This window comes from Prunus mume, linkage group LG2 (genome assembly GCF_029339155.1).
Source record: "Prunus mume cultivar Tortuosa linkage group LG2, ASM2933915v1, whole genome shotgun sequence".
Classification (NCBI taxonomy): domain Eukaryota; kingdom Viridiplantae; phylum Streptophyta; class Magnoliopsida; order Rosales; family Rosaceae; genus Prunus; species Prunus mume.
Genome location: NC_142699.1, coordinates 16,679,587 through 16,699,741, shown reverse-complemented (window position 1 = coordinate 16,699,741; position 20,155 = coordinate 16,679,587). Strand labels below are relative to the sequence as shown.

Here is a 20,155-nt window from a genome sequence, read left to right as displayed (position 1 = left end):
GTTTCTGAAAATCTTTGGAGGCGAAATGCTCTATGATTCCTGATCATAGCATTTAGTACCAAAAAGAAAGCGAAATGCTCTATTTATACTTCATCTGTGCATGAATGCCTCAAGTTGAATAATTAGAGTGCTTTCAAATAGGCATTTTATGTCAATTAGAGACACGACGATAGTTCATACCACTCCTTACATTATAGAAAGGTTTATTATCACAAAACGTCCTTAAGGTTTACGAAACTATCAGATTGCATCCTTAATGTTTTTTTTTGTGTCATTCATGGTTCTCAAGGTTAATACAAATGGTCCTTGCCGTTAGGTTCCGTTAAAAACTCCGTTAGTTTGCTGACATGGCATATATATATATATCACAAAATATCCCTGAGGTTCACACACCTATCACAAAATGGTCACTACAAATTTTTTTAATTTTTTTTCATTTAAAAATATATATATATATATATATATTATTTTAAATACATGTGACACTATATTATTTTAGATGTGGGCTCCATATATATGCCACACTAACAAACTAATGGAGTTTTTAAAAAATAATTTAAAATTCTTAAAATTTAAAAATGAAAAAGAAAATATCCCTGAGGTTCACGCACCTATCACAAAATGGTCACTACAAATTTTTTAAATTTTTTTCATTTAAAAAAAAAAATATATATTATATTTTAAATACATGTGACACTATATTATTTTAGATGTGGGCTCCATATATATGCCACACTAACAAACTAATGGAGTTTTTAAAAAATAATTTAAAATTCTTAAAATTTAAAAATGAAAAAACTAAGGGTTTAGGGTTCATGAATGGTCCTTAAGATTAAAATCCTTCTATAAATGGTTTTTTCATTTATAAATAATTTTAAAAAGAAAATCAAAATTTTATGAATTTTAAATGAAAAAAATTTATAGGGACCATTTGTGAAAGGTGTGTTAACCTTAAGAATGTTTTGTGATATATATATATATATATATATATATATATATATATGCCACGTTAGCAAACTAACAGAGTTTTTTACGGAATCTAACGACATGGATCATTTGTGATCGCACATATTAACCTTGAGGACCACGAGTGACCAAAAAAAACATTAAGAATGCAATCTGATAATTTCGTAAACCTTAGGGACGTTTTGTGACATTAAGCCTTGTAGAAATGGAAAGGTTGTGGCATTTACCTTTGTTATACACAGTGGCAACTCGAACTGGCAACCAACCCTTGTTTTGTAACAAAATTAGATGGTTATAACCATGCATAACTTAGACTACAAGGCTACATGATGTTCTGGCCAAAAAGAGAAATTACCAAAATATGGGTTTCTCTAGCTTATGCTGTCCTAATCACCACATATCTTTGGAGCCCTCTGATGGTCTAACACATAATTCCACAGGAACCTCGGCCTTCGACTGCTTAGGTGAGGTTCCCTTGAGCAGAATTAACAGAACACTTCTGCAGTGAGAGAAGTTGAACCTGATATGTGAAAATCTAATGATTACGCTTCTTTACAATCAACCTATCAATCATAATGAAGATGGTGTTTCCTCCTCCTGCACCTATTGACATACCAACTGGCATGTTTCTGGAGGCCCATGCCTATCAACACCTTGAGGCTTGTCAGCATAACATAGGTCATGGCAAACAGGACAAGAATCCAAAAGAGTTTCCACGGAAGGGGACTGTAGGGAAGGCGAGCAGCATATACTGGAGTAAGCACTCGGATGACCTAAAACAAAGATAATAATACTGATAAGGATTATCATTTAATAATTAATATTAATAACCATATTCACACCCAAAATTCAATATTTTAATGTGTTTAAGAAAACTCCATTTCAACCCATCTCCCCCATTGGTTCTCACCAAAATGGATGTCATACACATTGATTGCCTTTTTATTTTCAACGCAGCACAAATCTTATATCCTAACCCTAATTCTATGTATAGTATCAGCAACTAGTGAACTTTTCACACCACATGTAGCATTTTCTAGATGAGTAATTCGGTGCTGCATTTAAATGGAAAGGCTATATTGTCTTAAACTACCTGTTTCATTCTATGCATAAATTTTTTTGGATTTCACAATCTACCATAGAAAAGTGGGGATGAGTTCAATCATGATAAGAAACGCGAAGGTAAGTATTAACAAGTGTCTTACCACACAAGCTGGTGCCAGAGGAATGAATGTGAGATTTTTCTTTGAAGCCTCTGTTTGTATATTTAAAGTCTAAGGATAAGAAAACAGAGGGTCAGCTTTTTAGAACACAATATCCAGAAGGGGAAATAGTATTCAGTGTTTATAATGTTGTAATGGACATCATCTATATGTATAAAGCAAAGAACTTATATCTGTATTATGGTTCACTGCACAGCAGTTAAACATTCTCAAGACTTGGCCAGCATGTGAGCACACAAAAATATCCATTACTTTGAAGTGAAGTGCAATGGACCTATATTATTTCCCCCTGGTATATAGATATAGTCACACCAAAGATACATGTAGAATACCTGCTTGCAGAGGTCTTCAAGAAACTCAGAGTATGCAATGGGCTTTATGTCATTGAATTTAGCAATAAATGAGTGCTTTATGATATCAATAATCATTTCACAGACGTATACCAAGAGAGCATTCTGCAGTACCCAAATGTTAAAACAGTTGCTGATCAAAAAGTTGCTGTGCATAATATTTTTTTTTTATAAAGAACAATTTCTCATCAAAATGTTTAGGTAAACTTACAGAAAGAAAACTTTCAAACCAGGGACCCTCAGCCTCCAGAATGTTTTGAGCTAAAACGAATAAGACAAATGCTGAAATGTGGAATCTCTCTACTGAATCTGTTCGCAAGAAAACAAATATAAAATGAGTTAAAAAAAGAATGTCAGACCAAATGAAAAGATTGAACCTGAGAGAGATACTAGACACCAAATATAGCGAAGTGGCATCCTTTCTTTTTCTCAACCACAGAATGCAGAAACATGAGGGAAATTAAAAGCATTTTAAATCTTTTGCACCAATGTGTATACTGGGATTTTGTATATTAGCCTCTTCCCAGACTGGAGACCAATCAACAATAAAATAGCAATATAGCCATCATTTCGAATAGATATGAGAAATTTATACATGCATCTTGAAGTTTAAGAAACTCATAGGACATGTTCCTTGGGGTCATACAAGAAAAGCATGCTCACACAGAGATTTGGGCCTGTGTTCTTTTCTGTAATCATCACATAATATGGGACTCCTTATACACATTCTATTTTCTCTATGCAACAACATTAGCTTAATAATCATTGGTGAACTTGGGACACCATACAATGATCTTATAGCTTTATACATTGCTGTGAATGCATGTTAATCAATCACTGGTAAAAATGAAGGCAACCAATAATTTATTAAATAAAGAAAGAAAGCAGCTCAAAGACTTTTTATGAAAAATATTGGCAAGAAGCTAACTCACCAAAGTATACCAGACTATGAATGTTGTCCTTGCTGTATCGCTTAAATACATTGCTTTTTATCTCAGCAAAGTTATTGGATACCAGCAAAGCCAACAAGGCATTATTGTGAGCAACTATGCAGGTTGACAAAGTAATTGCCTGAGCTAATAAGATAAATGAATGAATAAGTACGTATAGTCAAGGAATCCATAGGTTATCCATGAAAAATGGAGGGAATTTTTGTTTGAGAAAATGATAATTTACAAATTAAGGATATTTGAGGCTGCCACAGCTAAAGCTTGGTCGCAAATGAATCTCCATATCCAGAATCTCATGTTTTCTGGTGGGCAACTGGCAAGCCCCTCTGCCGAGTTAAATAGAGTTTGCAATACATCTGGGTTAAAACTTTGACAGAGTTTATCAAATATCTGTATGGAGAGACAAAAACTGTTATGCACGAGTTACAGGTAGAACACAATAACAAATAATGCACTCAAGAGCATATCAAGTTGACAGACCAGAACCACCATGGCCTGTTCATCATAGATTAAGCATCCTAAGTCCTAACAAGATAGAATGCATGAATGAGTCAGACTATTAACCCCAGCTTAAGGTAATAACTGTTTACCAGCCAGGGCATAAGATGCTATGTTTCATCTATTTTAAATTTTCCCTTTGTTGGTCCAACTGCAAGGTACACAGAAAGTAACTATCTATAGACACAAGTATCACAAGATCATAAACTTTAATTACCTCCAACACATTGTACACCACATATAATTTGATTGTTCCTTGACCGCGGATCATGTGATATATTAAGCTGATATCTGAGGCAAGAAAATAAATAAATAGTACAATTAGTATACTACATCCAACTCTTGCTCTAATTAATGGGATCAGTCATCAGATTGTAAGAATGCCAGGATATTGGCTGCAATAAGACACTACGTGAGAGAATAACATAATTATATTGTTAACTAACCTGTTTGCTCCAACAGAGTGACTCCACATGCCATTATAGTAAAACACCCAAAATCAGACAGCTCTGCTGCTGATGGCCTCTTAAACTGCCTGCCACAAGTATGGTTAGGTTACGTTTTGAATATCACATTTATTATGATTTAACCAAACACATGAAGAAAACCAAAATACGCAGCATGGAAACTGAGTTACACTAGTGGCTCGGACTTCGAAGCACTGGAAGGACTCAGATTGTTTAAATGGAATGACCAAATTTTATGACATGAACGGAGAAGGGAAGAGTGAACAAAGAAAACTAACCTTGAATGTAGAAGCCTCCAAAGAGTCATTACAATTCTTGTTGGCATGATAGTGAGCAATGACAGAAATGAATCAAAACAGACGAAAAAACCAACGTCTATAAGCTGCAACAAAATTGGTCATAGTTGAGACACAGTTTTATAAACATGTTATCAAATCAAGGGTCCAGAAAAAAAAAAAAGCTGCTTAAAATACCAATTCACATCTCCATGGTAAGCGGAAGATGGTGTCATAAACTCTCTCTCGTTCTTTCTCATTGCCAAGTGTTGTTGTGCTCCGCAATGAATTCCCATTAGACATCTCTTCCATGAAGTACTTGACTGGCGACTTGTCCACTGAAAACAAATCTGAGGGAAATGTTTTTGAACAATTATTTTGAAAGACAGAGGAAGAAGAAGAATTTAAAATGAAACACAAATTGTATGAGAGAAACAAATACAAAAAAAAAGGCTCACAATTTGGATCTTCGGCCATGAGTCGCTTCCAATCCAAAGACTCGGCGGTCTGCAATTTCGGGACCGCGTTCCCATTTGGCTCGCTTCTCTGCTTACTCACCGAACCCGCCTCCACTCCACTGTCCTCCTTGTCGTCGGCTTCAATGCGGGACGACGTCGTTTGCGTTTCACCGACAACTCCTCCGGCGCTCCCATTGACAGGCCTCTGTCTCAGTTCCGCTGTGCCACGCAATTTCTGAAACTCCGGATCGCTGAGCTCCGTAGTGGCAGGGCACAGCACGGTCTGACTGTAACTGAATTCCAATCCGCTTCCGTTAATCCCGCTGGTTTCTCCGTTTTTGCTACTGGAATTGTGAGGGAAGGAATTCGAAACAGTTGCGTTTGTCGGGATTTCGGGTATGGAGCTGTGGGTGGTGGTGGTGTTCTTCTTCTTCTTCTTGCGTTTTCGTCGGGCGGGCTTGTCGTTGTTGTGGTGATTGGATTGGATTGGATCTGAGTTGGATCGGTATAAGATTGCTTCTTCTTCCTCATCGAGAGAGCCGTTTCTGCTCAGAACATCGAACGAGAGATTTCGGCCGGTCGATTTCAACGCCATGACCTTGAGAGCTTCTTTTTCTCCTTCAGTTTATTGGGACATTTTAGAATCGGAGAGATTCATACTGGAGTTGTTTGTGAATAATAATAATAGGAAGTGAAGGACACTGAGATTCAGAGACAGACACTCTGCTTTTCTTCTTTTGTTAGTTTTTGAAGTTTATTCCTGTTTTAGGTGCCGCTGGGCTCTGCCATCTAAATTCTTCAACGTGCTGGCTGGCTCAGGCTGGCTCAGGCTGTTGTTGTTATGTTATACTGTGCTGTGCGTCTGGGTTGGGTTTCTTGGTTGTTTTTTTTTTGGGGTAAGGGTTTGGGTTTCATTTCATTTGCGTAAATTTCCCAATTTACACGCTATCCGATACACGCTAGCTATATGCCACTGTGACATGCCTCATGTTTAAGAAATATTGATGAATTATTGGGCTCTCTTTTTTACCTTTCTTTATGAGTAATGCTACATTTACTATTTTTTTATCCCACATTTTTATATCATATGATGTGGCATGTGCATATTATATGCCACATCAATTAAATCAATGAAGTGTATTTTAATTAAGATAATTAGAAAAACAAATATTATAATAAATCATAAAATAAAATAAAATATTAAATAATTTTAATTAATATAGTTGTCCAACTCAGCTGCCACATAAGATGGTATAAGGATGTGGTATACAAATGTGGTAAGAGTAGCATTATTCTTCTTTATAAGGAGAATTGAGCTATATACCTCTCATTTTTTTTAAAACTTAACTTTGCATCCAGAGATCTCTCTAATAAAAAATTGTTTAAGAGATTCTCTTTAGAATATTCTATGAATTTTTTATCAACGATTCAAATCGTTTATTTTTCAAGTATTCATTCATGAATTATCCTTACAAAAAATCAGATAAATTAAAAATCTTTAAGGCACTTAATTGAAACTAACAAAATCAATGAATACGGTGCTTCAAAAAAATATTTAAATTTTAATAATTTAATTGAATGCTTAAATGATATCGGATTCAAGTGATTTATTGTATAAATAATTTTTGAATGAATATCTACAAAACAGACAGTTTGAATTAGTGAAATACAATATGGAGTGAGCCCTACAAAGGTATCATTCAAATAAATTATTTGAGAAATCCCTCAACATAAACTCTCTGTAAATAAACTTATATAAATGAAATACCTTTCAAACTTAAGGCCAATTTAAGGCCAACAAGTAATTATTTTTCTTTTTTCTTTTCTCCTCCATTGTTGGGAGGTTGCCGTGATATGTTTCCTTACTTTATGTTGCTTTTAGTTTTAATTTTCTATTTTGATTTTCTGATGTAGGATGATGATTATATTACTCATATTGTGGTTTCTGTGTGTAAATTAAAGAGTGTCCAAATTTTTTTTTATTTTTTATTTTTTATTTTAATAATTTATTTTATTTCCATGTGTTTGATTTAGGCCTCAAATCTTTCTTCTTTTGGGCAAAATGGTTGGAGGATGGCAGTAGGACTTTGTCCTTCCATTATATATGATTTTATTTTATGTAAAATAACCTTCAAGCTCAACATATCTTCTGTATAAAGCCAATGGCCATGCTAGCGGTTTACCTTCATTCCTAACTTTCTATTCATCCTCAGTTATTTCTTTAAAAATAAGAAGAAAATAAAACAAAAAACACAATTTGGTTCCATCTGTCTTTTATTTTATAAAATTCAATCTGATTTATAAGCATAATTGTATGTAGCTTTATTCACATCTTGGACCTTGGACTCTTAAGATTTTATTATACAATTTCTAAGGCCCAAATTTTGGGTTGGGCACCAAAATCATAACTGCACAAGGACGAGTGTTTTACAACAGGCCCAAACTCGATCCACTGGCCGTGGGAATTGGGAGTGAGACAGACAGCAAGCAACTACTCTACGACATTATTCTAGTCCGGAGACTAGTCGTCGGTGAGGAAAAATATTGTGGGCTTTTTTGGTTCAGTGATATCCACCGTCCCCTCCAACATCTTAGCCACCTTCCCCATCGACGGCCTCAACTCCGGTCGATCCTGCAGGCACCACATGGCCGTTTTCACCATGCGATTCACCGTATCAAAATGCAGCCGGCTATCATAAGAATGCTTGATCTGACGGTCTAAAATGTCCTCCACGTTCATCTCCTTAAACACCTTATCAAAAGCCCATCTCGGAAAATACCAGTCCTCGCTCTCGATCCTTGACCCTTGGATCTCGTTGTTTCTGACCCCACTCACAAGTTCCAACAAAACCATCCCGAAGCTGTACACGTCTGCCTTGGGTGTGATCGGGTCCATCTTCACCCATTCGGGCGCCATGTACCCGCGGGTCCCCTGCATCCGAGATATGGTCACCATGTCCTCTTTCTTCTTCAGCTTCGCCAACCCGAAATCCGATATCTTGGGGCAAAAATCGTCACCCAAAAGTATATTCTCCGGCTTGATATCACAATGCAAAACCCACTCCAAACACTCCTCGTGAAGATAAGCAATGGCTCTCGCCACTCCCAATGCAATCCTGTACCGGATCCCCCAATCCAGTATCGGTTTCTGACCGTTATCCACCAAAACACCCGTTTCTTCCTCAGGCTCCGAAGACACAACCCGACCCGGTTGGAAAAGGTACTTGTCGAGGGACCCGTTAGGGACGTACTCGTACACTAGGATCCGTTGACCTTTCTCAGCGCAAAAGCCCCATAGGCGTACCAAGTTGAGGTGGTGCATCCGAGCAATAATGGTCACCTCAGCCCAAAACTCAGCGTCGCCGCCGGTGACGTGCTTCAAACACTTGACGGCCACAACGCGCTGGTCGCTCAGCTCTCCTCTGTAAACATCGCCGAAGCCTCCTCTGCCTATGAGATTTGAGAAGTCTTTCGTGGCGGCTTTGAGCTCGGCGTACGAGAACCGCTTGGGCCCGCCAGCGGGAAGGAACTCGAGACCCAGGGTACGGGCCATGTCTCTGTACTTGATGTATTTCTTTATGAAAGCCCAGAAGAAAAGCACCCCGGAGATCAGCTCAGCTGCAAAAAGGGTACAGATGATCACAATGTTTCTTGTCGTTGCGTTGGATTCTTGAGGCGGTAGAGGGAGGCTTATCTGAACGGGACATGTCGTTTCTAGCAACTCCGTCATCCCGGTGAAGTTGGTCCGGTCGACTTCCGAGTTGTCCACCCGAAGAAACATAGCGGTTTCTGAGTCCGGAGACCAGTACCCGTATAATAATCTATCGAGTTGAAGCACACAGTAGCCTTTGCCGTCGTATTTGAACATGAACCCGAGACAATTGTTTTTAGCCAAACACCTCGATTCACAAACACTGAAATTAGTGGCTGGCCAATTGGTTTGGTTCGACCCACCTGTGAAATTGACATAATCAAGCCGTAGAAATTTGGTGTTGGCGAGATTCGTGAGCTCAATTTTCCTTTCGCATCCACTATCTTTGATTCCACCGTCGGATTCTTTAAACCCAGGTGGGCATACACAGTATGAAGAACTCGAACCATCGCTGACACATATGGCATTAGGCCCGCACATGCCGTGAACTCTGCACAATTCGTACCCTGCTTGCCAAACGACGGTCCATTCTCTAGGGCTCTGATCGAAACTGTAAATTCTGAGATTCCCGTCGTCGTCTATGGTCAATCTTCGAGATCGGTTCAGCCCGAAATCGGACACAATGAATGAATCTCCATTTTCCTGCTTCAGTGTTCCGGTGGAGTCCAGCATCTGGAAAGCGTTGTCTATGGTTTGATAAACGTCGGTCTGATTGAAAACTAATTTGCTTGCGTTGACGAAGCTGAACTTGCCATTCTTGGAGAAGAGAGTCATGTTAGTCCCTGACATACTCTGGTTTGGCAATATGGTATCGGTTGGAAAACTAAAACTCTCCCACTTGCCAAAGATCAAATTACCGTCGTTGCGGAGGACGAGTCTGGTGGTGTTTGAATTCTGTGAGTGAGGTCCTGGCCACAAGTTTACATTTCCACCAGCGGAGGAGTTGCTGAGACGGAGCACGCCGGCGGCGGTGACGACAAGTCTTGCCGTGAGGCCAACCGGAGTCTTTGCGTTGGTGGACCAAACGACAGAGTCTCCTATGGAGATGTTGCGGTACCAGACTGAGAAGTTGAAGAGATTTGGGGAAGTGGGTAGGGGAAGAAAACCGGCGGCGAAGACCGAGTTTGGGGAGAGGAGGGTTTTGTTCTGCTGAGCTGGAGTCCATGGGGGGTCTCTGATAGAGAAGGCGGACAGTTGGGCTGAGCATGGTGGCGGGTTTGAGACGATGAAGGTGATAAAGAATAGAAGAGGAAGGAGGAGGGGAGACATGGTTTTGGGATTCGTTAATTCATTAATTCCATAGATTTTCTGCGCGGATTGAGATGATGTGGGGATTGGAGGTGGAGGGAAAGTTTGGTTGGTGGTATTTTAATGGCGGCCGACGCAGGTTTGAAAGACTTGTCTGCGTTGACTTGGAAATTTGGAATTGGGACTGACTGCGAGGTTTGGCACTGAGCAATGGGAAAGCCGAACTTTCCAACAGTGATCCCGCCACTAGTTGATGTATTTATTTGTTAATAATACAACTAATCTTAATTAATTAAACACACAAGTTGGAAAGCAAAGCAACAAAACAGAAAGGAGTAACAAATTGGAGGTCTAGAACTAGAAGGCGTGTCTAATTATCTTTGATTCTTGGGTCAATCAATTTCGTGTTTGCCGTAAAACTCACGATCTTCAATCGCGAGGTGCCTTGTTGACCTGGGCTGGACTTGTTTCTTCTGCACAGCCACACATGTGTTCTGGTCAGATCTGCTCAACAGGAAATGCTGTCTGAGGAAAATATCTTACACATTCAGACAGAGGGTATGGGCATAAAAAATGATAAATAAATTATTAAAGGGTGTTTAATTTTTTTTCATTAATTACTCTAGATTTTCTAAGTTACAGAATTTGTTAGCTCGCAATATAATCAATTTAAATCACTCAAACCTATTATGCAATAAATTTCCTTTCAATTTTTTGTGTCAAAATAATAGATGATTGACTAAATAATCCTTTTACGAAGTTTCATTAAAAAAATTCATGTATTTATCACAATTTCAGTGGTTTTTATCTCATTTTTATAAATATCGATATTTTCCCGATATTTCCGTGTTTTTGAACCACCGATATTTCCGAAACCCTCTATATTTAAGACATTGAGTCTAACCAATATATTTAACTTTAACTTCTTTAGGGAGAAGAAATCTATGCAGGCAGGATAGATCATATAGAACATTACCTTGGATAAAATCATAGGTGGTCAATCAATATTAGAAAATGTGCATTCCACGATGAATTGATGCCTATATATATCTCTATATTTAAGACATTGAGTCTAACCAATATATTTAACTTTAACTTCTTTAGGGAGAAGAAATCTATGCAGGCAGGATAGATCATATAGAACATTACCTTGGATAAAATCATAGGTGGTCAATCAATATTAGAAAATGTGCATTCCACGATGAATTGATGCCTATATATATCTAATACGTGTGGATTGCACATTGAGTAGATGGGCTGCTGGATGTTTCACGGTCAGGCTCATTTGTCCCTCCTTTGTTTTTTTTTTTTGTCACATTGGGGTTTGACGGGTGCGAACGGGGTGCCATGGTGGGGAGGGGGAAACTACAACCACTGTGGAGGAACCCATTGGCCCAGGCTCGTTTGTCTTTCATTTCTGTTTATATCATTATCTTCTAAACTTTTGATGCATGAATTAATGGAAGAGAAAAACCTCATGCAATTTCCATTTTTTGACATTCCTCCATGGAATGGAACTAAAACCTTTTCTACATCTTCTCAAGCAGTAGCACAAGCATCTTTGTCAAATATTCCCCCAAATGCTTATCCCCACAGGAATTCACTAAGACCAATGCAAGTGCAAGGCCATTCAACACTAACTCCATCCAACAAGCTATAATAATAGCCTACATACATAGTACATACATTACAAAGTAGAATGCTTAAGCTAACAACTATTACCATTTCTTTCAGATTTCAACAAGGCCTGCATCCATTGCAGTAGTTTGTGTAAACAGGGCATGCCAACCAGCGGCGACGAGATTAAGTCCTCCCCTTCAAATTTGAATATCCTTGAGGCTGCTCCATCACCTCCTCATCACCCTTTGGTAAATCTGGTTGCTTCCTTCTACTAAATTTGTTGCATTTGAAAGAAAACAAAATAAAAACGAACACTCTTACAAATCTGTCGCCAGCTTAGAAAATCAAACGCAATCGACTCTATAGCCAGATTTATACATGACCAGTGGAAACAACAATGGTTTCTATATCAGAAACCATGCCTCAAGTAGAAACAAATCCTCTAATAGTCACTAAGTTATGATATAAAAAGTCAAGTACGAAAATAATTCGTATCGATACAACTAATGTTTACCACACAGTGAATAAATTTTGTTCAAATTACAGATGCACTTGGGATATGATATTTTATTATTAACTTACATTGTTAGCTCTGGCTTACTGGTGTATGACAAACACAAAAAACCAAGTTCCTAGCTTTGAATGATGTTGAATTTTCTGTAGAAGAATCTTTTGCAGTAAACTAATCGACCGAAGATGAAATCAAGAAACCCCTTTGGAGTTATCTCAGTACATCTTTCTGCATGCATCACAGAGTTGTCTCTTGTTGCATATATTGATTAGCAGCTGGCCTCCTTGTAGTTGTAGCGTCGATCTTACCAAAGACAAGATTGTCATTGTATACACAGAAGCCAGAAAGCAACTCTAACTCCCAGGACATGTGGTGTGGTGTGGCTATATTAATTTTAGGCAAATTTCTCATCCTTGAATAAACAAACCCTCCTCCTGCCGCCCCAAGCTGTCTCTCAACATGCAGAGGCGATTTCGGCAAGTTTGCACTGCTCTAAGAGAGCACAGCTCTGTGAGATATGCCAAGATTGCCACTGTTGGAGGGTTCTGCAATGTTGAACTCATTATCGTAAAAGCTACAGCTCCTGACGACTTGCCATTGCCTGAAAAATACATTCAGGAGCTCTTGAAAATCTTCTCCATCTCTCCATCTTCATTGAGAGAATTTTCACTCAGCTTCACTCGCCGTTTTGGCAAGACTCGCTGCTGGCGGGTTGCACTCAAGTGTCTAATCCTCCTCCATCGTCTGCTTCGTGCTGTCCCTGAAGACAGCCAGTTCCGGTCTGAGCTCCTTTGGAGACGATCCAATGGCTTGATGTCTCTCAGTCAGTGTCACTTCCGTGATGATTCATCCTCGGCATCTGAAGATTACACAGCCTTTATTAGATCCTATGCTCGGCTCCTTGACGAAGCTCTTCATTGCTTTTGGTTGGATAGCAAGCCAGCCTACAATCAGCAAGAACATCACTGTCAAGAATATGCAGAAGAAGAAGAAGAAGAAGAAGAAGAAGAAGAAGAAGAAGACGAAGAAGAAGGGCAATTTGGGAGCTTACCAAATAAAATGGCAGAAGTTGGTCGAATGCTTGAAGTGTTGCCACAGCTGCAAAGCCTCATTGACCTTGTCATGGACTGCCGTCCCACAGGAGCAGCAGCGAAAGCTTTCCTCGTCCAGTTGGCTATGAAGCATATCATTAGAGATAGCTTTATGTGCTACACAATCTTTCGGAGGGAAATTGTTATGGTTCTGGACAGCCTGTTTCAGATGCCATACAGGAGTTGCATATCAGCATTTGGTATTTACAAGAAGGCAGCTGTCCAAGCAAATCAACTCTGTGAGTTTTATGAGTGGTGTAAGGCAATGGGGTTCTGTGGAGCATATGAATATCCCTTCATAGATCAAATCCCACATATTCAAATTCATGCTCTCGAGAATTTTCTCAATGGCATGTGGCAGCTGACAGAGTCCTCTTCTACACCAACTTCTTCACCAACTTCATCAGCATCAGTGCCATCATCTTTCGTCGAGTACTCTAGTTCGACTTCAACAGAGGACGACATTAATAAGGATCACATCCTCGTTACTACGAAATGGGAGAAGCCCTTAATTCAGTTTGATAGAGGTTCTAACGAGGAGAAGCCATTAATTCAGCTTGATAGAGGTTATGACGAGGAGAAACCATTGATTCAGTTTGAAGATGATACCGACGAGGAGAGCTGGGAGAGCCTGCTGGAAGCTTCCATTAACATGTCACCTCCTGCTGCTCAACAGAATAATATGTGCTTCAACAATAATGGAACTTATGGATCATATGGATATTGTAATTACAGGAACGTGGTCCAACATGGAGATCAAAAGGATGCATCGCAGATGCAAATATACAACGCAAATTCTCTTAATCCTTTCTATATCAGCCACTCATCAGGCCAAACTACTTATTTATCCCCAAATCTAGCTGAATAACACTCATCACATGTAATAAGGAATAAATTAGACTTTCAGTCTTCATTTTAGAAAACTCTTTGTAGGAATTAGAGTGAATATTTATTACATTTTTTTATGTGCCCTCTTTTTTTTCTTTTTTTCCTTTTTGGGTGTGATTCAGAAGTTCAGCACTGAGGCACCTTTTTATTGGTTTTACTTCCAAATTAAGATTCAACAAAGGAAAATGATCCAAGAGGAAACTTCTCACAAAGACAAAGCATTTATACTTCATCAACATATAAATGCAATTTTCCTTCTCAAAACCTAAGTCTAACACGAGCCGTCTTCCAGACCCTCTCTCTCGCTCAGACATAACCCGCGACCTCTCTTCTTCAATTACTCTATTTTCCTCGGTTCTTCATGAACTAACCCCAATCCAATACCACAACAATAAGGCTACGGTTGTTCTTGCTTGTTCCCTTGCCATCATATACTGGGCCAACCTTCTTCTAATATATTTTATTTTCTGGGCATGTTGTTTGGGCTTCTATGAAAATGATCTTGTAACCAAAAGAAAAAATATTTTTTCAAAGAGAGACCTCATCTTTTAACCGTTGAATCAAGTTAACCAATTTGAATCCAACGACTAATAAATTTGATCCAACAGTTAAGAGATATAGTCTCATCAAAGGGCTATACACAAGGCCCTCACTATAAATCTTGAACGAATTCAGCCCCTAATGTTTCTAGGCTATGTTTCTATTCTATACTAGTGGTCCCCAGTCAGTCAAGCTCTAGAGCTTTAGCGTGACTTTGCCTAATCTTATACAACTTAAGGTTAGCTACCCACACAAAAAATGTGCGCCATTTGTCCATGACAGAGTTTGGTCTCTTCTTGTTTTTGTCATGTTTTATTTGTTTGTTAAGATCAGTCAATTCAGGCTGCTAGTAACTTTGCGGACACGCATGAGGATGATGAGATGGTTTTCCATATATTTCCAACCATTTTAAGTATTCCTCTAAAATAATTCATTGATCCGGATGGTTGATACACAATTTGCCAAGCCTCTAATTAACTTGATAAAACACACATCAAACACAAGTACTCAATTCGACCAAAAAAAAACACAAGTACTCCAAAGGACGAATTAAGAGACCTATACGTACTCAATATGCTCATCACCATGCACTAAATTGTTGTTGAATATTCTATTATCTACATTTTCAAGTTTGACATGTGCCAATAGTATGTCTAAAATATTTGTATTTTGTACAATGAACTGTGAAAGAAAAAAAAAAGATCGAAAGCGCCAACCAATGACCCTTATTTCCTATTCTCATCCTAACATTTTTATAGGTTGATGAATCAAAAAGGCCTCTTGAGCGCCTTAAAATCCATAGTCAATGCACTCCAATCTCTCTCTGTGAATATTCAACACCTTCAACAACTCGGTGGCCTTGTCTTTGGTCCTCTCCGCACACCCTACTTGCAAGAGCAGCAAAGCTTCTGAAAGGCACCCACTTGAGAAGGGCCTCCACAGGCACCCCTCCATCTTCCCTTTCCTCGTATTCTTGCAAAGCTTCCGAAAAACAGGAATTTCTCACACACATACTACGAAGATGCTATAAGGTTATGCAAGTTAATGCCCTTTCTTAGTAAATGGGTTCAAATTGATTTTTCCCTTTTTTTAAATCCCTTTTGTAACCAGCTGATCACTTTCTATACTTGGAAATAAAATTATTCAACCACATCCCTTCATCTTTAAACCACAACCTAGAAAATGTAAAAGGATGTTGACCTTTAGGTTTACGTTGGTTTAAATTTGGGCTATATATAATAAAAACTCAATTAATCAAGGGTAGGATTGAAGTGTGCCGCAATGGTAGAATGGTAGATGGAGAATAGGAGAGAAGTGCCCCAATACAGTTTAAAGAAAGGTCGTGTTTTGGAAGGGATAAAGATGGAGATGAGTTGTTGAGCATGAAAAACAGAGAAGAACAGAAAAGAGAGTTGAAGGAAAAAAAAATAAAAAACGTGTGAAAGTGTGTTGGGAGATGTACTGAAGCTAAAACTCACATCAGTTTTCTTTCTGAAAAATTGATTTAAAAATTATTTAAAGAAAACAAATTGCATTAAATAAAAAATTTGGTTTATTGTTTAGAATTATGTCCACCGTTGGATTTAATCTAACGTTAGTTGACCAAGACAGTCCCTCCCTGGTCCCCTTGGACCAGGTGAACGGGAGTGATATAATAAAAACTCAATTAAACTAGGGTACTTTAGGGTTATTCTAAACTTTAATCAAGCTGGGGTTAATTCTTCTTCATCTTCCTCTTTCATCTTCATCACTGAACTGTCAATCATAACTCCAAAGTCCAAAGTATTGTATTAAAACTCTGAAATAACTCTCTCTCTCTCTCTCTCTTCATTTTTTTTTACAAACAGCCCTAATCCAAAAGTTGAATACAAATCCCTAAAATAACCAATCAAGTAAGGCTGCTCGAAGGTCAAACTTGAAGAGAACAGCACTAATGATGCATCCAATCATGCTAATATTACATCCACTCACGACGACATTAGAGCCTTAAATTCCTCATCCTCATATCACTCTATTGATCATACGTGATTTCAGGAATTATATCAATCTCTTGTAATCTTTGTTATCTTGTTACCTTACCATATGTGTTGTATCAATAATCAAACTGTAATTGTATAAAGCAAGCATGAATAGAAATCAATAGTCATCGAGCTATTCCCCAAATATCTGCTCTGTACTAATTCTTCTTCACTGTTCTAATTTTTCTATATGGTATCAGAGCCCATCTGGGCTAAAGCCACTCGATCCTAGATTCTATGACTCCCACTTAGTCTTCTTCTATTTCCTATTCTGCAGACTCCCTAATCTCACAAAACAATTCATCCACAACCATGACCAACCAAACATCATCACTCCCTACCTCATTCAATATTTCTCATCTTTTCCCCACACCCATGGATTGTAATAACTATTTGTGCTGGAAGTCTCAATTTCAGGATATCCTAGAGATTCATGACCTCGAGGAAGTTGTGAAAAGTGATGCACGGCCTGACAAGAAACTAGCAGATGGCTCCATCAATCCCGCCTACTCCAAAGACTTGTGTTGAGTTGGATCAAGTCTACTTCAAAACTGGGATGCGAACTCAGCTGGAGGCAAGTTTTATTTTTGAGTTTCTAAACAGTTTAGGGGTGGTATTGATTTGAATTTGTTTGTTTTTTGAGTTTGGTAACAGGGTTTTGACATATTTTTCTTTGCCTGCAGGTTTAGATTCGAGTTGAGGGAACGGGTTCTTGTGTCGTACTGGGGTTTTGTTGTTTTTGCTTTATTTGTGTATTTGGACCGTATATTTACCATGTTCCTTGGTTTACTGGTAGGGTTAGTGCATATCAAAGCATTCTTATTCCATGCATCACATTAATGTATGTATATGCATGTATTATCTTCCCAGCCGTTACTTTCTTGTTCTTTTGTTTCTTCGTAATACTTTCATTGTGATGTATGTACTGTTACAGGTCTAGCAACTAAGAAGCCCTATTGATAGTAGGAAACATGGTTGTTACCTTGAGCACTTTCCTGTCTGGAGAATGGGCAAGTCTTCCTCTACCCGTTGGGCTTTTGGTTCTGGACAAAATGTTAGAACCCATTGACCATGTCCATTTTGCTGCTGTTTGCAAGGAATGGCGTGCTCTTGCAAAAGACTATAATCACGCAACGCAACGCTGGCGTCAGCTACTTCCTATGCTCATGATCCCTACAAGATCCCAAGAAATTAAGTGAAGAATGCATAGCGTTGCTGAAGGAAAAATGTACAACATTGAGTTGCTGGTGCCTTTTAATGACAAGAGATGTTGTGGCTCTTGCCGTGGCCATGGTTGTTTGGCAACTATAGACCTACTAAATCAAGATCAAATAACTATAACTCTAGCAAACCCTTTTCTATAGGGCTGTTCACGGGTCGGTTCGGGCCGGTTATGGGCCCAAACCGCACGCCGAACCGGGCCTTGTCGGCAGGCTCCAATGCTAAACCGTGGACCTCTCTTTTAGGCCCATTTTCGAGTTAAGTCGAAACCCGAGTTAGGCGGGCCGGGTTGGTTCGGTTCGGGTATTTGCCGAGGCCCAACAAAAGCAACAATTGAAGGCTTTTTTTAATTATTATTTTCCAGGCCCATTCTGTTTTTTTGGATATATTTCAACAATTTAAGTTTTGACAGAAACTGTACAGTTTTTCCAGTTTCTCCAACTCTGCATATCTAAAGTTTTTTCATCATTTAAATACTTAAAAAAAACCTTAAAACCATAGCAAATCATCCACCACAAATCTCAAAATACAGAAATTAATAATTACAGTCCATAGCAAATTCTGAGAGTAATCTCAATCACAATTTGCATATTTGGTGGATGATCTCAATCACAGAAATCATTATTTACAGTCCATAGCAGATTGTGAGAGTAATCTCAATCACAATCTGCATATTTTCGAAGTTAAAAGAAAATCCAAATCAAAACAAGTAATTCACAAAAATTAGTCTTGATTGAGAAGCATTCAAATCTTCAATAGTAATCTCCATGTTTAGCACCATGTCTCTTCATGAGCTGCCGAACAAACAAAGATCAAGCAAACCACTAAATAAATCAAAGAGAACCCACATCATATTTGACCAAAAAGATTACTTTAAAATCCACCTATAAAAAGAGCACTTAAGAGTCCAACATCTATAAATGAAAATTTTAAAGTTCACTTGTATCCTAAATCATAGGATATGGTGAAATTGAATTGCCTTGGGGAAAAGACCCCACCCTGACTGTAAGATAGTGACAAAACCTTTGAGTTCAGTTTAAGCTCATCTTTTTCAAGCTGGTTGCACAAGATATCAGTGAGTGTCTGCATTACACAGAAAAAAGAAACAGATCTGCCACACAGATCGAAACCTATATTATGCTCTATCATCGAAACTAGTACACATACATGAGCCTGGGAATTATCAAAGTCAAATAAGCATAAAACATCAAAACCAAAAGACAAATATGCAGAAATCTAAAAATCATGAAAGACCCATGAATTTATGAAGAGCATAAATGACAGCAGCCAAAATCAAACAGCAACAAGAAAAAACAACCAAAAACCTGACAGTGCTAAATCACAAGAATCCCAGTTGAGAAGATCTGATCTCTTGAACAAGATGACCTTGAAACTTCCACAGATCTTAAAGCTTCTGATCTGCACCGTTTCCATATATTAATACCCGAAACATAAATAAAAAAATCGTGAGAGGGAGATTGAGAATGACTGAGAGAGGGAGAAACTGGTTGAGGGAGACGAGAATGAGTGACTGAGAGATAGCGTGCGTGATTGAGAGAGAGCGGCTGAGAGAGAGAGAGAGAGAGAGAGAGAGAGGCTGAGAGAGAGAGCGACCGGTTGAGAGAGAGAGAGTGACTGAGAGAGATCTGGTGAGAAATGTTTGAGAGGAGGAAGAGAAGAGGCGAGAGTTCTTGAGAGAGGCAAAGAGTTTGAGAGGAGAAAGAGAAGAAAGAAAAGAAAGAGGCGGAATAGAAAAAACAAATCGAAGCCCTTAACATGTATTAGGGTTTCGCTCGATCGTGTGTAGCGGAGAGTAGGAAATGGCTTACACTCGACGAGTCATCATTTCACACGTGTATTATTTTTAATTTTTAATAATATAATTAAAATATCCGGTTCGATCTGGTTTTGGGCGGTTTGCTGACAATTAAAACCGATCCAACCCGATTCAGGTACGGTTCGGCCCGTTTTTTTTACCGTTTCATCAATTTTTCAGTCTAAAAACTGAACCAAACCACCTTAAGCGGTCTGGTTCGGTCGATTCGGTCGGGTTTTAGGTAATAATGCCCACCCCTACTTTTCTTACACTGATGATCATTGGATAGATTTTGGTGACATGCAGTTACCTATTCCGCACTAGGCGATATGGGCATCTTCAATTTAGAGGACGGAACTATCA

The 20,155-nt window shown here is 38.6% G+C and overlaps 3 protein-coding genes and 1 long non-coding RNA gene across 6 annotated transcripts; 2 read left to right on the top strand and 2 right to left on the bottom strand.

Annotated features, from left to right (window-relative positions):
- Positions 1-1,163: 1,163 nt before the first annotated feature.
- On the bottom strand, positions 1,164-6,114 carry POD1 (POLLEN DEFECTIVE IN GUIDANCE-like protein). 2 transcript variants are annotated; one of them, XM_089045350.1, is made up of 12 exons: positions 5,188-6,110; positions 4,928-5,079; positions 4,733-4,836; positions 4,434-4,522; positions 4,205-4,278; positions 3,729-3,879; positions 3,472-3,639; positions 2,751-2,848; positions 2,522-2,644; positions 2,172-2,240; positions 1,582-1,739; positions 1,235-1,486 (listed from the first exon to the last, which is right to left on the bottom strand). In XM_089045350.1, exons 1-12 carry the CDS (start codon positions 5,780-5,782, stop codon positions 1,357-1,359), a joined length of 1,911 nt encoding a protein of 636 aa, XP_088901476.1. In that variant the 5' UTR covers positions 5,783-6,110; the 3' UTR covers positions 1,235-1,356. The 2 variants fall into 2 exon arrangements, with proteins under 2 accessions (XP_008220931.2, XP_088901476.1); XM_008222709.3 differs by having other exon boundaries at positions 1,164-1,739; positions 5,188-6,114.
- A 1,312-nt stretch (positions 6,115-7,426) lies between these two features.
- On the bottom strand, positions 7,427-10,344 carry LOC103320969 (G-type lectin S-receptor-like serine/threonine-protein kinase At5g24080). The gene has a single exon (XM_089045881.1). The coding sequence runs from the start codon at positions 10,106-10,108 to the stop codon at positions 7,709-7,711; it is 2,400 nt and encodes a 799-aa protein (XP_088902007.1). The 5' UTR covers positions 10,109-10,344; the 3' UTR covers positions 7,427-7,708.
- A 2,333-nt stretch (positions 10,345-12,677) lies between these two features.
- LOC103321342 (putative clathrin assembly protein At2g25430) lies at positions 12,678-14,368 on the top strand. Its single transcript, XM_008223144.2, has one exon. The coding sequence runs from the start codon at positions 12,678-12,680 to the stop codon at positions 14,175-14,177; it is 1,500 nt and encodes a 499-aa protein (XP_008221366.2). The 3' UTR covers positions 14,178-14,368.
- Positions 14,369-16,461: 2,093 nt separating this feature from the next.
- LOC148919739 (uncharacterized) lies at positions 16,462-19,716 on the top strand. 2 transcript variants are annotated; one of them, XR_016124112.1, is made up of 3 exons: positions 16,468-17,329; positions 17,439-17,547; positions 17,690-19,716. It is a non-coding gene; the product is annotated as an uncharacterized LOC148919739 (long non-coding RNA). The 2 variants fall into 2 exon arrangements; XR_016124111.1 differs by having other exon boundaries at positions 16,462-17,329; positions 17,439-19,716.
- Positions 19,717-20,155: the final 439 nt, after the last annotated feature.

Bases quoted from the DNA above. Each gene is read 5' to 3' on its own strand.
- POD1 (XM_089045350.1), bottom strand. From the start codon at position 5,782: ATGGCGTTGAAATCGACCGGCCGAAATCTCTCGTTCGATGTTCTGAGC. The intron at 2,849-3,471 runs GTGAGTTAGCTT...TCTTGCGAACAG, and splicing joins TCATAGTCTGGTATACTTTG to ATTCAGTAGAGAGATTCCAC. The intron at 2,241-2,521 runs GTATTCTACATG...TCTTATCCTTAG, and splicing joins TTGAAGACCTCTGCAAGCAG to ACTTTAAATATACAAACAGA.
- LOC103321342 (XM_008223144.2), top strand. From the start codon at position 12,678: ATGCAGAGGCGATTTCGGCAAGTTTGCACTGCTCTAAGAGAGCACAGC.
- LOC103320969 (XM_089045881.1), bottom strand. From the start codon at position 10,108: ATGTCTCCCCTCCTCCTTCCTCTTCTATTCTTTATCACCTTCATCGTC.